The sequence below is a fragment of the Penicillium psychrofluorescens genome, assembly GCF_964197705.1.
Source record: "Penicillium psychrofluorescens genome assembly, chromosome: 2".
Classification (NCBI taxonomy): Eukaryota; Fungi; Ascomycota; class Eurotiomycetes; order Eurotiales; family Aspergillaceae; genus Penicillium; species Penicillium psychrofluorescens.
In genome coordinates this window covers 2,773,659-2,785,915 of record NC_133440.1, presented here as the reverse complement: position 1 = coordinate 2,785,915, position 12,257 = coordinate 2,773,659, and the positions used below count along the sequence as shown (strand labels likewise).

Here is a 12,257-nt window from a genome sequence, read left to right as displayed (position 1 = left end):
TTAGCAGGTCTCTTGTTGGTATTGACAGAATTGCGAAAATAAATTCAGTATCGGGGAACCTACGACCTGCTTCCGTGGAGTATCTACACCGTCGTGTCGTCGCACATTGACCACAGTGGGGATGCTTCTCGTCACACTTGATGTGCCGGTTTCGACAAGTCAAACAACCATTTCGACTTCGCGCATGTTTCTTGGCGCCTAAAAGCGTCCGCGTCGACCCAACTTGCCCTGCAGAAGGCACGTTATTGTAAAGCGCCATAGCTCGCCCCGAAAGAAATGGTACGCACAAGCGAAGAAAAATTGAGGGGTGGATTACGACCACACCGTATCAAAACAGGCCAAAGGGTAATGGGAGGAGTTTCAATGCCTTACCCATTTCATTTCCAAAATTCTCCGTTCCACGAAATACGCTGACTCCGGAGAGACGGCAAAATTCGTCGTCTCGGAAAAGGAGGGGTCTCGGTCCGTCCGGACGACGTTAGCGGAAATAGAAGAGCAGATCTCAACGCGCTATGGAGGCCACTTTGCAGTTACCGGATAGATTGATGTCAAGTTCAGCAAAATTGTCTTATCCGAAAAGATGCCGTATTGAACCAGTCAAGTGAAGCTGGTCACTGCTAGAACAACCAGCCAACTAGGATCGATCACTGTATGTCTCTTCACCAGTTGAACTCTGAGCAGCCCAGCTTGATCTAGCGCTCTGTAGAGCTGGATCCGCTGGTGTTGTCATGCCTTACACTCAAAGAGAACGTGTTGCGCGGTCTCTTGTTCGTGCATCACCTTTGTCACACGCCGGGCTTTTCCGTGCGTGGATTCGGAGGATCTGAACCCCGATAGCCACATGGCCGCTCTTTAACTGGAAGAAGCGAGTGGCCAACGATTTCTGGGCTCGCGTCGCGACTGGGTCCAGTCCCCAGCCTTGATACTGTCGGTAGGTTCACTGTTTGTAGCAAGACCGCTTTGCACAATCCCGGGCAAGCCAGGTTTATTTGCGGTTTTGGATGTTCTCTGGGCACGTCCGGTTGACAAACGCAAGTGAGAGTCCTGCGATTTCTTCTGGATGGCTTCCCGGTCAGCTGGCCGCGAGCTAAGCTGCTTCATCGGATTTCTCATTCCCCTCAATTCTGGTATGGCCAGGCACCCATTGAATGATGGGTTCTCGGCCTCACTCCTGTAGAGTTCTAGCTGCTGCATGAGCTCGAAAAGTCAGTTCCTCCTGTCCCAGCGACCATGATCCCCGGTCGTGCTTTACTGCACGACTTTTTCAAACATATAATCTAATCTCTACATACCATTTCACCGCTCCAGGATTGATAAGTGACCACTCTTTCTAAAACTTGGATTGCAACTCGCTATTTTACCACCTCAGCAATGATCGAGTGATAAAATCCGGCTACAGTAAAACGCATCAAGATGGTTAAATGTAATTTTCTTGAGGCTTTTAGGATTAAATTAGTGAGATGTTGAGCTCCATCTAATGAGATATCAGCTTTGATCACTTGCGTCTTCTTAGAAATGTTGTGACCGGTTTATTGGGGTAGCAAAATTTGATCACTTGATCTATCCTGAAGATGAGATGGGCTGTTGAAATGTGTTTGATGGATGATCAAATTGAACTGCACCAGTCATTGCTTAGGTCATAAAATGCTGTGAAATGGAATGATGTGATGGAATTATTGGGAAGCCAAATTTGATCACCTGATCTGCCCTGGAGGTGATGAAATGGCGGCTTGAGATTCGGTCAAACTGGTTAAATTTAGTCGTCCGACCAATTCTGGAACTGAAAAAATGGTATACTCCAATGTAAATCTAATGGAATCACTTTGATGATTCTTGAGGTGATGAAATATCGTGTTGAGCTGTGTTTAAGTGATGGCCAATTTTAAACATTCTAATCATTCCCTCTGCGATAAAGTAGCGAGTTGAGATGTGCTCAAAGTGTGATCAAGCTTGATCGTCCCGAGCGTTGTTGCGGTGGTGGAATTGCCCGGTTGTGGTACGATTCAAAGGGCGGGAGTTGATCAACCTAGTCAGTCATTCCTGAGGAGGTGAAAAGGCGGATTAAGTTATGTTGCCCAGAGGCTGTCAAGAGCACTATAACTCCAATGATGAAAATTGGCCCCCTTTCAGCTACATCTTAATCAACTATTTTATCAGCTCCCAGAAATGAGCGAATGTCAATGTGATGGATGAAATCCACTCAAGTAGCATACCGAACTCGCACCGGGCCCCCTTGTGAAAAATACTGCCCGGCCCGGCCCCATCAGATTTGCGCAAAAGGCGCTTCGTCTAATTATCTGCGCTCTCCTACTGAAGCCATCCAAACTGGGCGCAATAATCGATGTTTGATAATATCCGGATCCACTCGTACGCTGGCACATTACAAAAGGGCTTGTGTGATTTGAGATTATTTTCAGCCATAATATTATCACCTCCTGTTGGTTGTAAATAGGAAGTCAGTCTCCGATTATTACCGTGTCCTACCTCGGTTTACCGGCACCCTCACATAGCGATGCCATGTCTTTTAAATTACACCCCTAACACTTCATAAAATCACCTCAAGAATTCAAGAATTATCAAAGTGTTACATTTGATCACACAAAATGTCATTTCACCCCATTTTATGACCTGCTTACGCAAGCTTCATTTTCGTACTTCTTTTGGTTTATATTTCCAGTTTACTGCTAAAGAACACGACAAGGTCTGATCTGATCGTCAATTGACTGGATGGCTAAATTTTATCGATTTCACACCTTCAAAAAAGGATAAAGGTGATAAATTAGGGCACCCTTTGATCACCCTGGTTATTCAACGAGCTGATAATGAGATGTTTGGATTTCACACTTCTTTCAAGCACATCAGAAAACGCGATGTCGCCACGTCCGGAAACACCAGGGTGATTAAATTGAGCCAACTTCTAATAATATACAAAGAGGCCATTTCACCACCAACAATTGCTGGGGTGGTTAGATTTGACCACCCTTTGAGCACATCCCAACACGCTATTGAATCGCCTCAAGAAATCCCAAAGGGATTGAATTTGACCACCCTATAAACACATTTGGAACAAGCCAGTCACCCAGAAGATGTCATTTACCCTGACCTCTCGCAAAAAGTTGGATTCTAAACCACCACCCACTAGAGTGGGTACTGATTCGTATTTTAGTCTAGCTGGAAGATCAACTCTTTGCGAGAGGTCAGGGTAGACATCAACCAACCAACCAACCAGGGGTGGAGACAAGATAAACGGAGCGCGCGACTCCGATACCAATTGCGTCATGGGCAACTAGCCTGAACGCCGAAGCGGTGGGAGTCTCTTATCTATATCCACGATTGCCCCTGAACACATCTTCAACTCCCAATCGGAATGCTTCTGCCGACTACCCAATGCCGAGCTTCGCGCCAGGTAGGTTACCCTACCGGCATTGCGCCAAGCAGGTCGCCCAGGTTAAAGACTGAGATTTTGATTAGATCGACCGATAGAAATGGGTGAATTCTCGGGACATCCGGCAATGAGTACAGGGGTCTCTTGGGATGAGATTACAACAATACCTGAACCTCCATTGTTGGCCATGATAACTGCGGGCAAGGGCCAGATAACGAGTACGGTACCAGATGCCTGGGAATCCCGGGGCCATACGATCGGCCTTACCGCCCAATTCGCTCATGTCTGGAGCGGGCCTGATGGCGGGCCAGCCGCCGCCTATAGAACCGGCACCAATAACCATGTAGCTTGACAGAAAATTCTGGCAAGAGCCGCCACCACCGCCAAAGATGGTGAGCTACCCACAGTCGGCAGACATGGGTTCATGTCATCCGAACAAGTTTCAAACCCGGATTCCCGCGGATCTCAGACGGAGGACTGTTGTGACATGAAGCTGGCGGTGATCAGGAACAAAGCCGCAACATCGGAAAGAAATTCCCGGTTTACCTATACGAAGAATCAAGTTGATTTCCAATCAACTTGGTCTTCTCGCTGTATATATAGCCTCGTGTATTTCCTCAGAAATAATAAGAGCAATCATTCCTCTGAGCTACAACAGTTTGCTGGTGAGAGGGTGGAGCAAAAGCACCGACACGCGTAGATGCAGCATCCACAGTCATTTTGTATTCGTTAATTCATTGCCAATGACTTTCTCTTACTACTGAATATACCGTTGAGTTTACATAAAAGGGAATCCGGCCTAGTTTCCTATGTAGATAGAAGACCCGACGGTGCTACTTCTTCCCAGGGCTGTCGGAATGACCCCAGTTCCTGCCTGGTCTAATGCCTCTTGCTTCTTTTTTAGTGCTCGCTTTACGGCAGGCCTTTCCAATAATCGATTATGCCACGCGGTCCAGTGAGGGAAGTCCTCGCTCAGCGTTGCCATAAAGTCTGCTTCCTCGCAGATTCCCGGCACCATCAAATCCCAGGTTATAAATGCTAGATCGGCAATGGTACACCTCTCGCCGATGAGGTATGGCCTATGTGTTAGAGCGGCGTCCAGGACTCCAATCACCCGTTGAACCTCTTGGCGGTAACGATCAATAGCGGAGGGCAAGAATTCGGTGTGGCGGTAAGTGAACCAGGCAGCTAACATCAATCACTTCCAGTTAGCCTTGATATGATCAACTTATGATAAGGAGGTCTTCTAGGTCAAGTCGGAACTTCACAAACCTTGTCCGTAATAGGGACCCTGGCCGGACATTTGGAAGTACAGCCACTGCTTCATATAGAAGTGATCATGGCCTTGTGAAAACCAGAGACGACCGTCGGGATCATAGGTTTCGACCAAGTACTCATTGATAGCTGCTGACTCCCATAAAACGATTCGTGTGTTGGGATCTTCGATGCACGGGACTCGCCCATTGGGATTGAGATTCGTAAAAGGCTCTTGTTTGACCTCATTTGGTTGCAAGAAGTGATTTTCGTACGGAAGACCCAGCTCCTCCAACACAATTGCCGTTTTCCATGGGTTAGGACCCAGACCTGATTCACGCTGTTAGCAAAGGAAATATAACTATCTGCACAACTCATACAGTGTGTATAAAGGATAATTGGCTTCATTCGAAGAACTTTTCTTTTCTTAGGCTTCGGTGAAAAATAAATCTCCAAGGCATCTTCGGCCATATCGGAGATTTATGTTTCACTGAGGCTTTGCAACCTCTCAGGTCTGAAGATAGTGACGCTGGGGGGCGGGGAGGGGGGAGCTCAGCCCCCAACATTTACCGAATCTGTGGTGACTTTTTTCTTCTCTTCTCAGACTAATATCATCAATTTAACTTGGTCTTACAGGGTTACAGTACATTAAAAAAATCCATGCACCGTCTCTTCCCAGTGGAATCCATGAGGATGCAACGCTCAAGCAATAATACCCCATGAAACATGCCACCGCCACGCTATCTGTAGGTATAAATTTTTGTCTCACTGGCACAGTTCCTGAACTTTATTCCGTCAGCGTCAAGACATTTTCTTGAATGGGCTTGGGCCGATGGTAAAGTGGCCAAACTGGCATTTAAAGAAACCCTGGAGAATCAACCCATAGGGAAACGACTCCAAATCCGCCGTGACTTTTCGGAGAAGAGTGACTGCGTACTGTAGTCGTCAAACAATCATGCCAATGTGGGTTCTGAGCCCCACTGCCAAGACCCGTCCATGTTACTGCACGCGACCATCCGATTTGTCAACCGACGTCATTTGAGGCACTGCGCCGGCGTTAGATTGGCCATGGTACCACTTACAAACCATCTCGCAAAGAACAAAGAGAATCACTGGCGTATAGGTAGACAATTTTCGGTCCCACGGCCTTGCCCAAGACGATCTAGCGGGCAGAGCGGGGTATGGGATACCAATTCTTGAAGCGGCACGCATCACCGACGGCTACGCACGGTGACATTGGGATCCACCAATGGATACATAGCTCCCAGCGCTCTTGGATTCAGATTCGGCTGCGCGATTTGCTGGCCCGGCTGCACCAAAAAGTCAAAGCGATGCAGAAGCACAGCTGCGGCCATCAACACTTCACGCTCGGCGATGAATCGCCCGGAGCAGACTCCCGTGCCGCCCCCAAAAGGTCGAAAGCTGTCGTTTTGCTTCTTCAGTTGGTCGGCTGACACCGCAGGAAGTGGATTGCCGTCTTTTTCGGTTTGCTCGTTTATCCATCGCCACGGGTTAAATTGGTCCGGTTGGGTGAACACGTTCTCGTCAAAGTGGAGGACGCGCGTGGGGATAAGAATAACACTACCAGGCTTCACGATATATCCCTCGATCTCGGTCTGCCGCGTGACGACGCGTGCGGCGCTGCTGCTGACGCCGAGTCTGAGCGCCTCTTTCCAGACAGCCTGAATGAAAGGATCGGCACAGAAACTCGCCGAATCAAAGCTGCTGGCTTTATCGAGGGTCATAAAAGTTTCCACAATAGCCCGAAAACGTTCAAGAACCTCCTGGTGTGCCAATAGCGCGCTGATCAGCCAGGCAAGCATGGGCGTTGTGTTGGTGACGATGCTAGGATGTGCCGCACATCAGCAAGACGCTTCTATCGACGAAGGCTGAAGAGCGTGGAATAGCAGATCCATTTGAAGACTTACACCCAAAGAAAAGACACATGCACGCACGACCTTCCCCGTATCGTCATTTCATGATCGCGCGACATTCGCTCCCGCTCCCAATTCAGTTTCACGCCCCATTTTTCGCTCCACATCTCTCGGTTGTCTTCCCAGGGCTCCAAGTCGGTATCGACCCATCTATCAAATGCTTGTAGTAAGCGTCGTCTGCCCCCAAGTGTCCACGGTCGTAGGTAAAACGAGGCGCGCGAACGCACTCCGATATATGAGGCTTCGTTAAAAGATCGCCAATGTTCCCAGATTTGCGGGCAAATTCGGAAGATGCGACGTCCAAAAAAGGTCACGCAAGATGCGTCAAATACCAATTTTTGCAGGGTCTCATGTAGCCGAATAGCGCGAGGCTCAGGTGTTTTCCCAGTAGGCAGGCTCTGCTGGATGACCGCAAGAAAGCTATCCAGATAGAGTTCCATGACAGGATCCAAGGCCTTTCCCGACAGGTGTTTGAGATACAGTGAATGGTTCCGAGTCACAAAAACGAATGATTCCTGCTGGGCTGGAGTGAAGGTGGGCGACTTGCGATGCGGCGAGATCGGAACGTCGAATTTCTCATAATCCACACCATCTAGTTCCAGGGCGTTGCTCATCATGGACGCCACTACCGGCTCGCAGATAAAGTCCCTGGGCTTGGTGAAAATGAAGAAAGCAGTCTTGGGCGAAGTAAAGATGTGAAACTTTGCCCCGGGAAGCTGCAATGAGAAAGGTGTGTCTGGAAATGCTTTGCTGCACGGTCTCAGTTGACAATCTGGCAGAGATGTCGCCAATGGGTTGGACTTACCTGCATCTTTGCAAAAGTCCACCTGGGTCACTGAGATATTGTACAAGGTGTCCGACGTATGGCAAGAGGTAGGGAACTGTCGGAGGCTCAAAGCCCGTATTTCGCTTCGCTGGAAACGAATGAAGCCATGAATGGACCCACGTTGTTAGGAGGATAATACAAAGAAGAGCAGAAACCAGGAAGCCAGTCGGGAGGCATGAGAGAGCAGGAAACCACGAAGAATCCATCGCGATAGCTCCTTGGAATAACCAGGAAGGGCAAATGAATGGTAATGGTATTGATTTATGGTGTCCAGTGACCCTAGATCACCAGCAACTGCGCTAAAAGTAGGACCATCAGCAGCAGAAGACGAATAGATCAGATCATCACTAAATTTGCAACGTCCTATGCCGATCGCAGGAAATCTGCTCAATACATGTACATTAGTGCATGCAACACCACCCCGCTTCCCTATCTTGGAATTTAAGCGAATCGCCAGCTGAGGGGAACCGTTTCATTTCGCTGGTCAGCATGCAACCATGGCCCCACGGGGTCTTTCTAATGTGAGACCCCTTGTCTGGCAATATCCATTCACTGTTTTTTCTCGGAATCTGGCTGTGTCCAGTTCCCCTCGGCAACATGCGCATCCTATGTCTTCATGGCAGAGGATCCAACAATGAGGTATCTATATTCACTGCACGCTTGAACTATGGGGATTGGTCAAATCGTATCTAATGGAAGCAGATTTTCAAGTTGCAGACGGGTGAATCATCCTGCCAGATTCATGGCTTTGAGCGAAGAGTTGTTGTGTTGACAGAAAAGCTTCCATTCGAGCGGACCTTCAGGACATGGAATTTGAATTCTTGCAGGGAACTGTTTTACACACAGAAGGTATGGGACTATCAAGATTGACAACACAGTGAATGGCCTCTCATGTTTGGAAGGAAACTGGTCACTGTATACAACTAGCTTCTCCGAGCTACCTCTCTATGGCTACTACAATCCTCTTTCCGCACACTCTGTCCTCGAAACCGAAGAATCCCTGTTAGAGCTAATCGAAAAAGAAGGGCCGTTTGACGGCGTGCTGGGATATTCAGCCGGGGCAGCGCTCGCAGCTCAGATCATATGTTCTGACGCAGCAAAGTATCCTTTCAAATCATGGGAGGAAAGGCCCTTCCGATTTGCCTGCTTTGTCAACGCAATTAGTCCTCTCAAGGTGTTTCGCGTCGAGGACGAGGAGGTACAGCCGGCGACTTTGACGGCCGATCCAGCCATGGAGGGGGTAGTGCAGGAAGCACTGGACCAGTTTCTGCGTCCCAGTGCCACAAGAGCACGAAAATGGTTTCATAAGCCCGCTGATATGCCTAATACCGGGGCAATCCGCAAAGAGGCAGAGTCCTTAGAATCTCGACTACTAGCAGACGGCACGCCTTTCTTCACAGACGGTGTCCTCGGCATGACCAGATTCGATACTCGATTTCACGGCACCCTCATCGAAATTCCCACCTTGCACGTAAGATGCCCGACTGGCGACGATATTCACAGCAATGGTGCACACACTTTAGCCCTTTGCGAGCCCAACCTCGCTCGCGAGATTCATCACACGTTCGGGCATGACTTTCCACGTGGTCACCAGCTGCTGAAGAAGATTAGCCAAAGTTTTAGGGAACTGGCAGACATGGCATAATCAACAAATAAATGTTTGATGTTTTCGTCAGAGATTATCAAAGACATGAACAAGGAATAGACTATGAAACTATAAAATTGCAATTTCTGCCACCGTGGGCCCAAGTTGCTTCTCATTGCCCTGAGTTCCAAAGACGACCAACTTGACGAACTGTACGTTGGATATTCCTTCTGGCGCTGTATATGAAGTACTATTCCCTGGCCTCCGTTTTACCTCTCGTGCCTCTTCTGGCCCTTCATACGGACTCGATATTTCAACCTTTCGTGTCCTGAGAAATGTGTCAAAGCCCTCTTCCAGCGACCTGGCAATGTAAACGTCGAAGCTTTCCGGTGGGACATTGCCCCATAAGATATAGAATCCACCAACATCCATTTGGCGTTGAAGGTCTATTACAAGCTCAGCAGCGATAGAAGAATCTGTCGGCTGCCAAATTGTCGCAGGAGAGCCGTCCACAGCAGCCAATGGCCCGTGGCCTGAGACATGCGGCGTACTAGAGGTTGCGAAAGAGCATTGTGCCATATTTCCTGGAATAACTGGTAGACTCAAATCGGGGCGACGTGTAGGAACAATGAGAGTATCCCCAATTCGGAGATGGTAGTCGGTTTGTCGCGTCCTTGGGCCTTTGATCTGTATCGGAAGGAATTCTGGAGCCCGCGTACCTGTATCCAAACCCCTTGTGATGGTAGAATTTTCCAGTTGAATGTCAATATCAAACGTTGCTCCCCTCCATTTTACTCTCCGTATGAAGAGACCACCGGGCAGTTGTGGGGGCAGCATGGGGTCCAGGATTACGGCGTCCTTGTGTGAACGAAATCCGGTGAGACCGTGGGTCAAGCCTTGTAGGAAACCACCATGTCCCGTTAAGAATGGAAACGCAGGGCTAATTCCCCCATTAGCACGTGGATCATCATTCATTTGCTCGCTGAATTGGTAAAAGGGTGCTCGAAGATATGGTTCGTATGACCGTGTCAGATATGTGTACGTGGCGCATCCGCTGTGCTGCAGCTGCGCAGCACTGATCGCGTAAATTGACCAGGTCATTGCCGGGCCGTTCGGAGAAGTTAATACACTGTAGTATTCAAGGTCATTTACCGCCTGGCGGGTGCTTCTGCGATACTGGAGCGGGTAGTTGATTAGGGCCACGCTCGCTTGCTTGATCTCAGTTGTGCCGGGCATGTTGTCATATTCATGAATCAGTGCTTCCTCGGCATCGTAAGGAATGACTATGTTTTCCGCTATTGTGGACCAGTTTGTAGGGGCCTCGACCTCGAGCTCGTTTGCAGCCATGGGTGCCCATTCGCCCAGAAGCTGTTTGATGCCAACATTCGTAAAGGCCCCATTGTTGACGTTCCACACATATTCATCCTGATCTGCATTAGTATAGCTGTCTCTTTCTGGGGATAGAGACCGATGATACGCACGGGCTCGCCCATGCGAATAGTCTCATACTGCCCTTGTCTGGATTCATTCTTGCGAACAAAAGCAGCGAACATATGTGCAACTTCGCGGATTACAGGCCAACCTTCTTCTCTAAGCCAAGAAATATTGCCTGTTTGAAGATAATATTGCCATTGTGCCAGTGCAATGTCAGTGTTCAGGTGATACTGGTAATGTTGGCACAGGCCTGTCCCAGTGCAATTCCCGTATCGCGCGCTAGTCCACGGGTATAGCGCACCGGAGTATCCATACAGCTGGGCATTCTTCTGGGCCTGCTTCAATCGACTTTTGCGATACCGGTTGATGCTCAATGCATATTCAGGACGCATCAACAGAATCGAGGGATACATCCAAGTCTCTGAGTCCCAGAATATCAAACCAGCATACGAGTCACTTGCCAGCCCACCGACCATAAGAGAATCCTCGCTTTCGGGGCGAAGATTCGTCATCAAATGGAATAAAGATGCCCGCGTCAAAATTGTGAGATCGTCATTTCCAGGAAGAACAATGTCGAGTCCATCCCATACCTCATCCCACGCTTTCTTGTGCTGACTGATTAGAAGATCCCAAGGCAGAGACCTGGCCTTCAATGCTGTCTGTCTTGCTTTGACGGATGCACTGGTGGGGCTAGGGAATGATTCGGTTGATGCGATGCCGACATACTTGAAGATACTTACTGGGACGCCTTTCTGGAGTTCCAGCGCCCAGCTTTGAGCAACCGTGCTCGCGTTGGGAGATACCCATGGCTTCCCTTTCGCGTTCTCGCGACTCAATTGCACAAGCTTGTCGTCGCAGCGAGGCCCATCAAATCTAACACTTGAAGCTTGGAATGCCGTGATATTGCCAATCCCATATGGTCGGACACTTGTCCAAATTAGCGAACCATTTTCAAAAGCCCTTGGACCAGGCACGGAACGCGATGCGGCCGCTCCGTCGAGCACATCAGTTATGGAAATTGTCGTGTTTTGAGATGAGACAACATCCAGCCTAACGATTCCAAGTGTCTTGATGCTTCGGTGAGCCAAAACTGTGAAGTTCAGGCCCAGTTGCAATGGTGCCTCACTTCCCCCGGGTCTCCAGGTGACATTTGTGTGGACAATGCCTGTGCGAAAATCCTGTGTCTGACGATAACGTTCAACCGTATTTGGATCTACGCCAGGTCGATAATGCTCTGACTGCCATGACACCACTAATCCTGTCCAGTCAGGGATTCCGCTCACCACGGACTCCCAGCCGCGTCTCACGTTCTCATCAAGAATGGGCCGCTTTACTTTGGGGATCAGGCCCCAAAAGCCAGAGATGGTTCCAAATGTGGCTCGGGGTTGGTCCAAAGGCCAGCCTGATTGCTGTCAGTGTAGCTGTCGAACGCATGGCCCACACGCCTGAGACCGGTCGCTAAGCAAGGGGCTCGATTGAGACCCACCATTCAAAGCAGAATCTCCACTGGTCTCATTTTGATCGACCCAGTACCCGACGCCTTCAATAGGAAGATTTTGACCAAAATACCCGTTAGAAACATAGGGTCGGCACTGATACTGATTTGGAGAGAACTCCTTTGTTGATGCTGTCCAGCCATCTTTCTCCTCCACGCTGACTCTGTCAGCACCGAGGGGCAATTGCTGTGCCGATAATATTGGACGTAGGAGCAGCGTGACGAGCGTGAAGAAGACACCTGCGGTCTCGAGAGACTTCATGATTAGAGGCCCTCCGATAATATATTCCCGTCTCAGAGCCGGCCAAAAGACCGAATCAAATTATGTCTGATTCTAATAAAGA

General features: G+C 49.0%; 5 protein-coding genes across 5 annotated transcripts; 1 reads left to right on the top strand and 4 right to left on the bottom strand.

The window, feature by feature from the left end:
* Positions 1-4,184: 4,184 nt before the first annotated feature.
* PFLUO_LOCUS3234 (uncharacterized protein) lies at positions 4,185-4,712 on the bottom strand (the record flags this gene model as incomplete). Its single annotated transcript, XM_073780459.1, has 2 exons — positions 4,185-4,573; positions 4,658-4,712. 2 exons carry the CDS (start codon positions 4,710-4,712, stop codon positions 4,185-4,187), a joined length of 444 nt encoding a protein of 147 aa, XP_073637311.1.
* Positions 4,713-5,850: 1,138 nt separating this feature from the next.
* On the bottom strand, positions 5,851-6,462 carry PFLUO_LOCUS3233 (uncharacterized protein; the record flags this gene model as incomplete). The annotated part of the gene is made up of 1 exon (XM_073780458.1): positions 5,851-6,462. One exon carries the CDS (start codon positions 6,460-6,462, stop codon positions 5,851-5,853), a length of 612 nt encoding a protein of 203 aa, XP_073637310.1.
* Positions 6,463-6,563: 101 nt separating this feature from the next.
* PFLUO_LOCUS3232 (uncharacterized protein) lies at positions 6,564-7,384 on the bottom strand (the record flags this gene model as incomplete). The annotated part of the gene is made up of 2 exons (XM_073780457.1): positions 6,564-7,289; positions 7,379-7,384. 2 exons carry the CDS (start codon positions 7,382-7,384, stop codon positions 6,564-6,566), a joined length of 732 nt encoding a protein of 243 aa, XP_073637309.1.
* An 821-nt stretch (positions 7,385-8,205) lies between these two features.
* On the top strand, positions 8,206-9,044 carry PFLUO_LOCUS3231 (uncharacterized protein; the record flags this gene model as incomplete). Its single annotated transcript, XM_073780455.1, has 2 exons — positions 8,206-8,248; positions 8,278-9,044. 2 exons carry the CDS (start codon positions 8,206-8,208, stop codon positions 9,042-9,044), a joined length of 810 nt encoding a protein of 269 aa, XP_073637308.1.
* Positions 9,045-9,113: 69 nt separating this feature from the next.
* PFLUO_LOCUS3230 (alpha) lies at positions 9,114-12,175 on the bottom strand (the record flags this gene model as incomplete). Its single annotated transcript, XM_073780454.1, has 3 exons — positions 9,114-10,409; positions 10,466-11,820; positions 11,905-12,175. 3 exons carry the CDS (start codon positions 12,173-12,175, stop codon positions 9,114-9,116), a joined length of 2,922 nt encoding a protein of 973 aa, XP_073637307.1.
* Between the last annotated feature and the right edge of the window lie 82 nt (positions 12,176-12,257).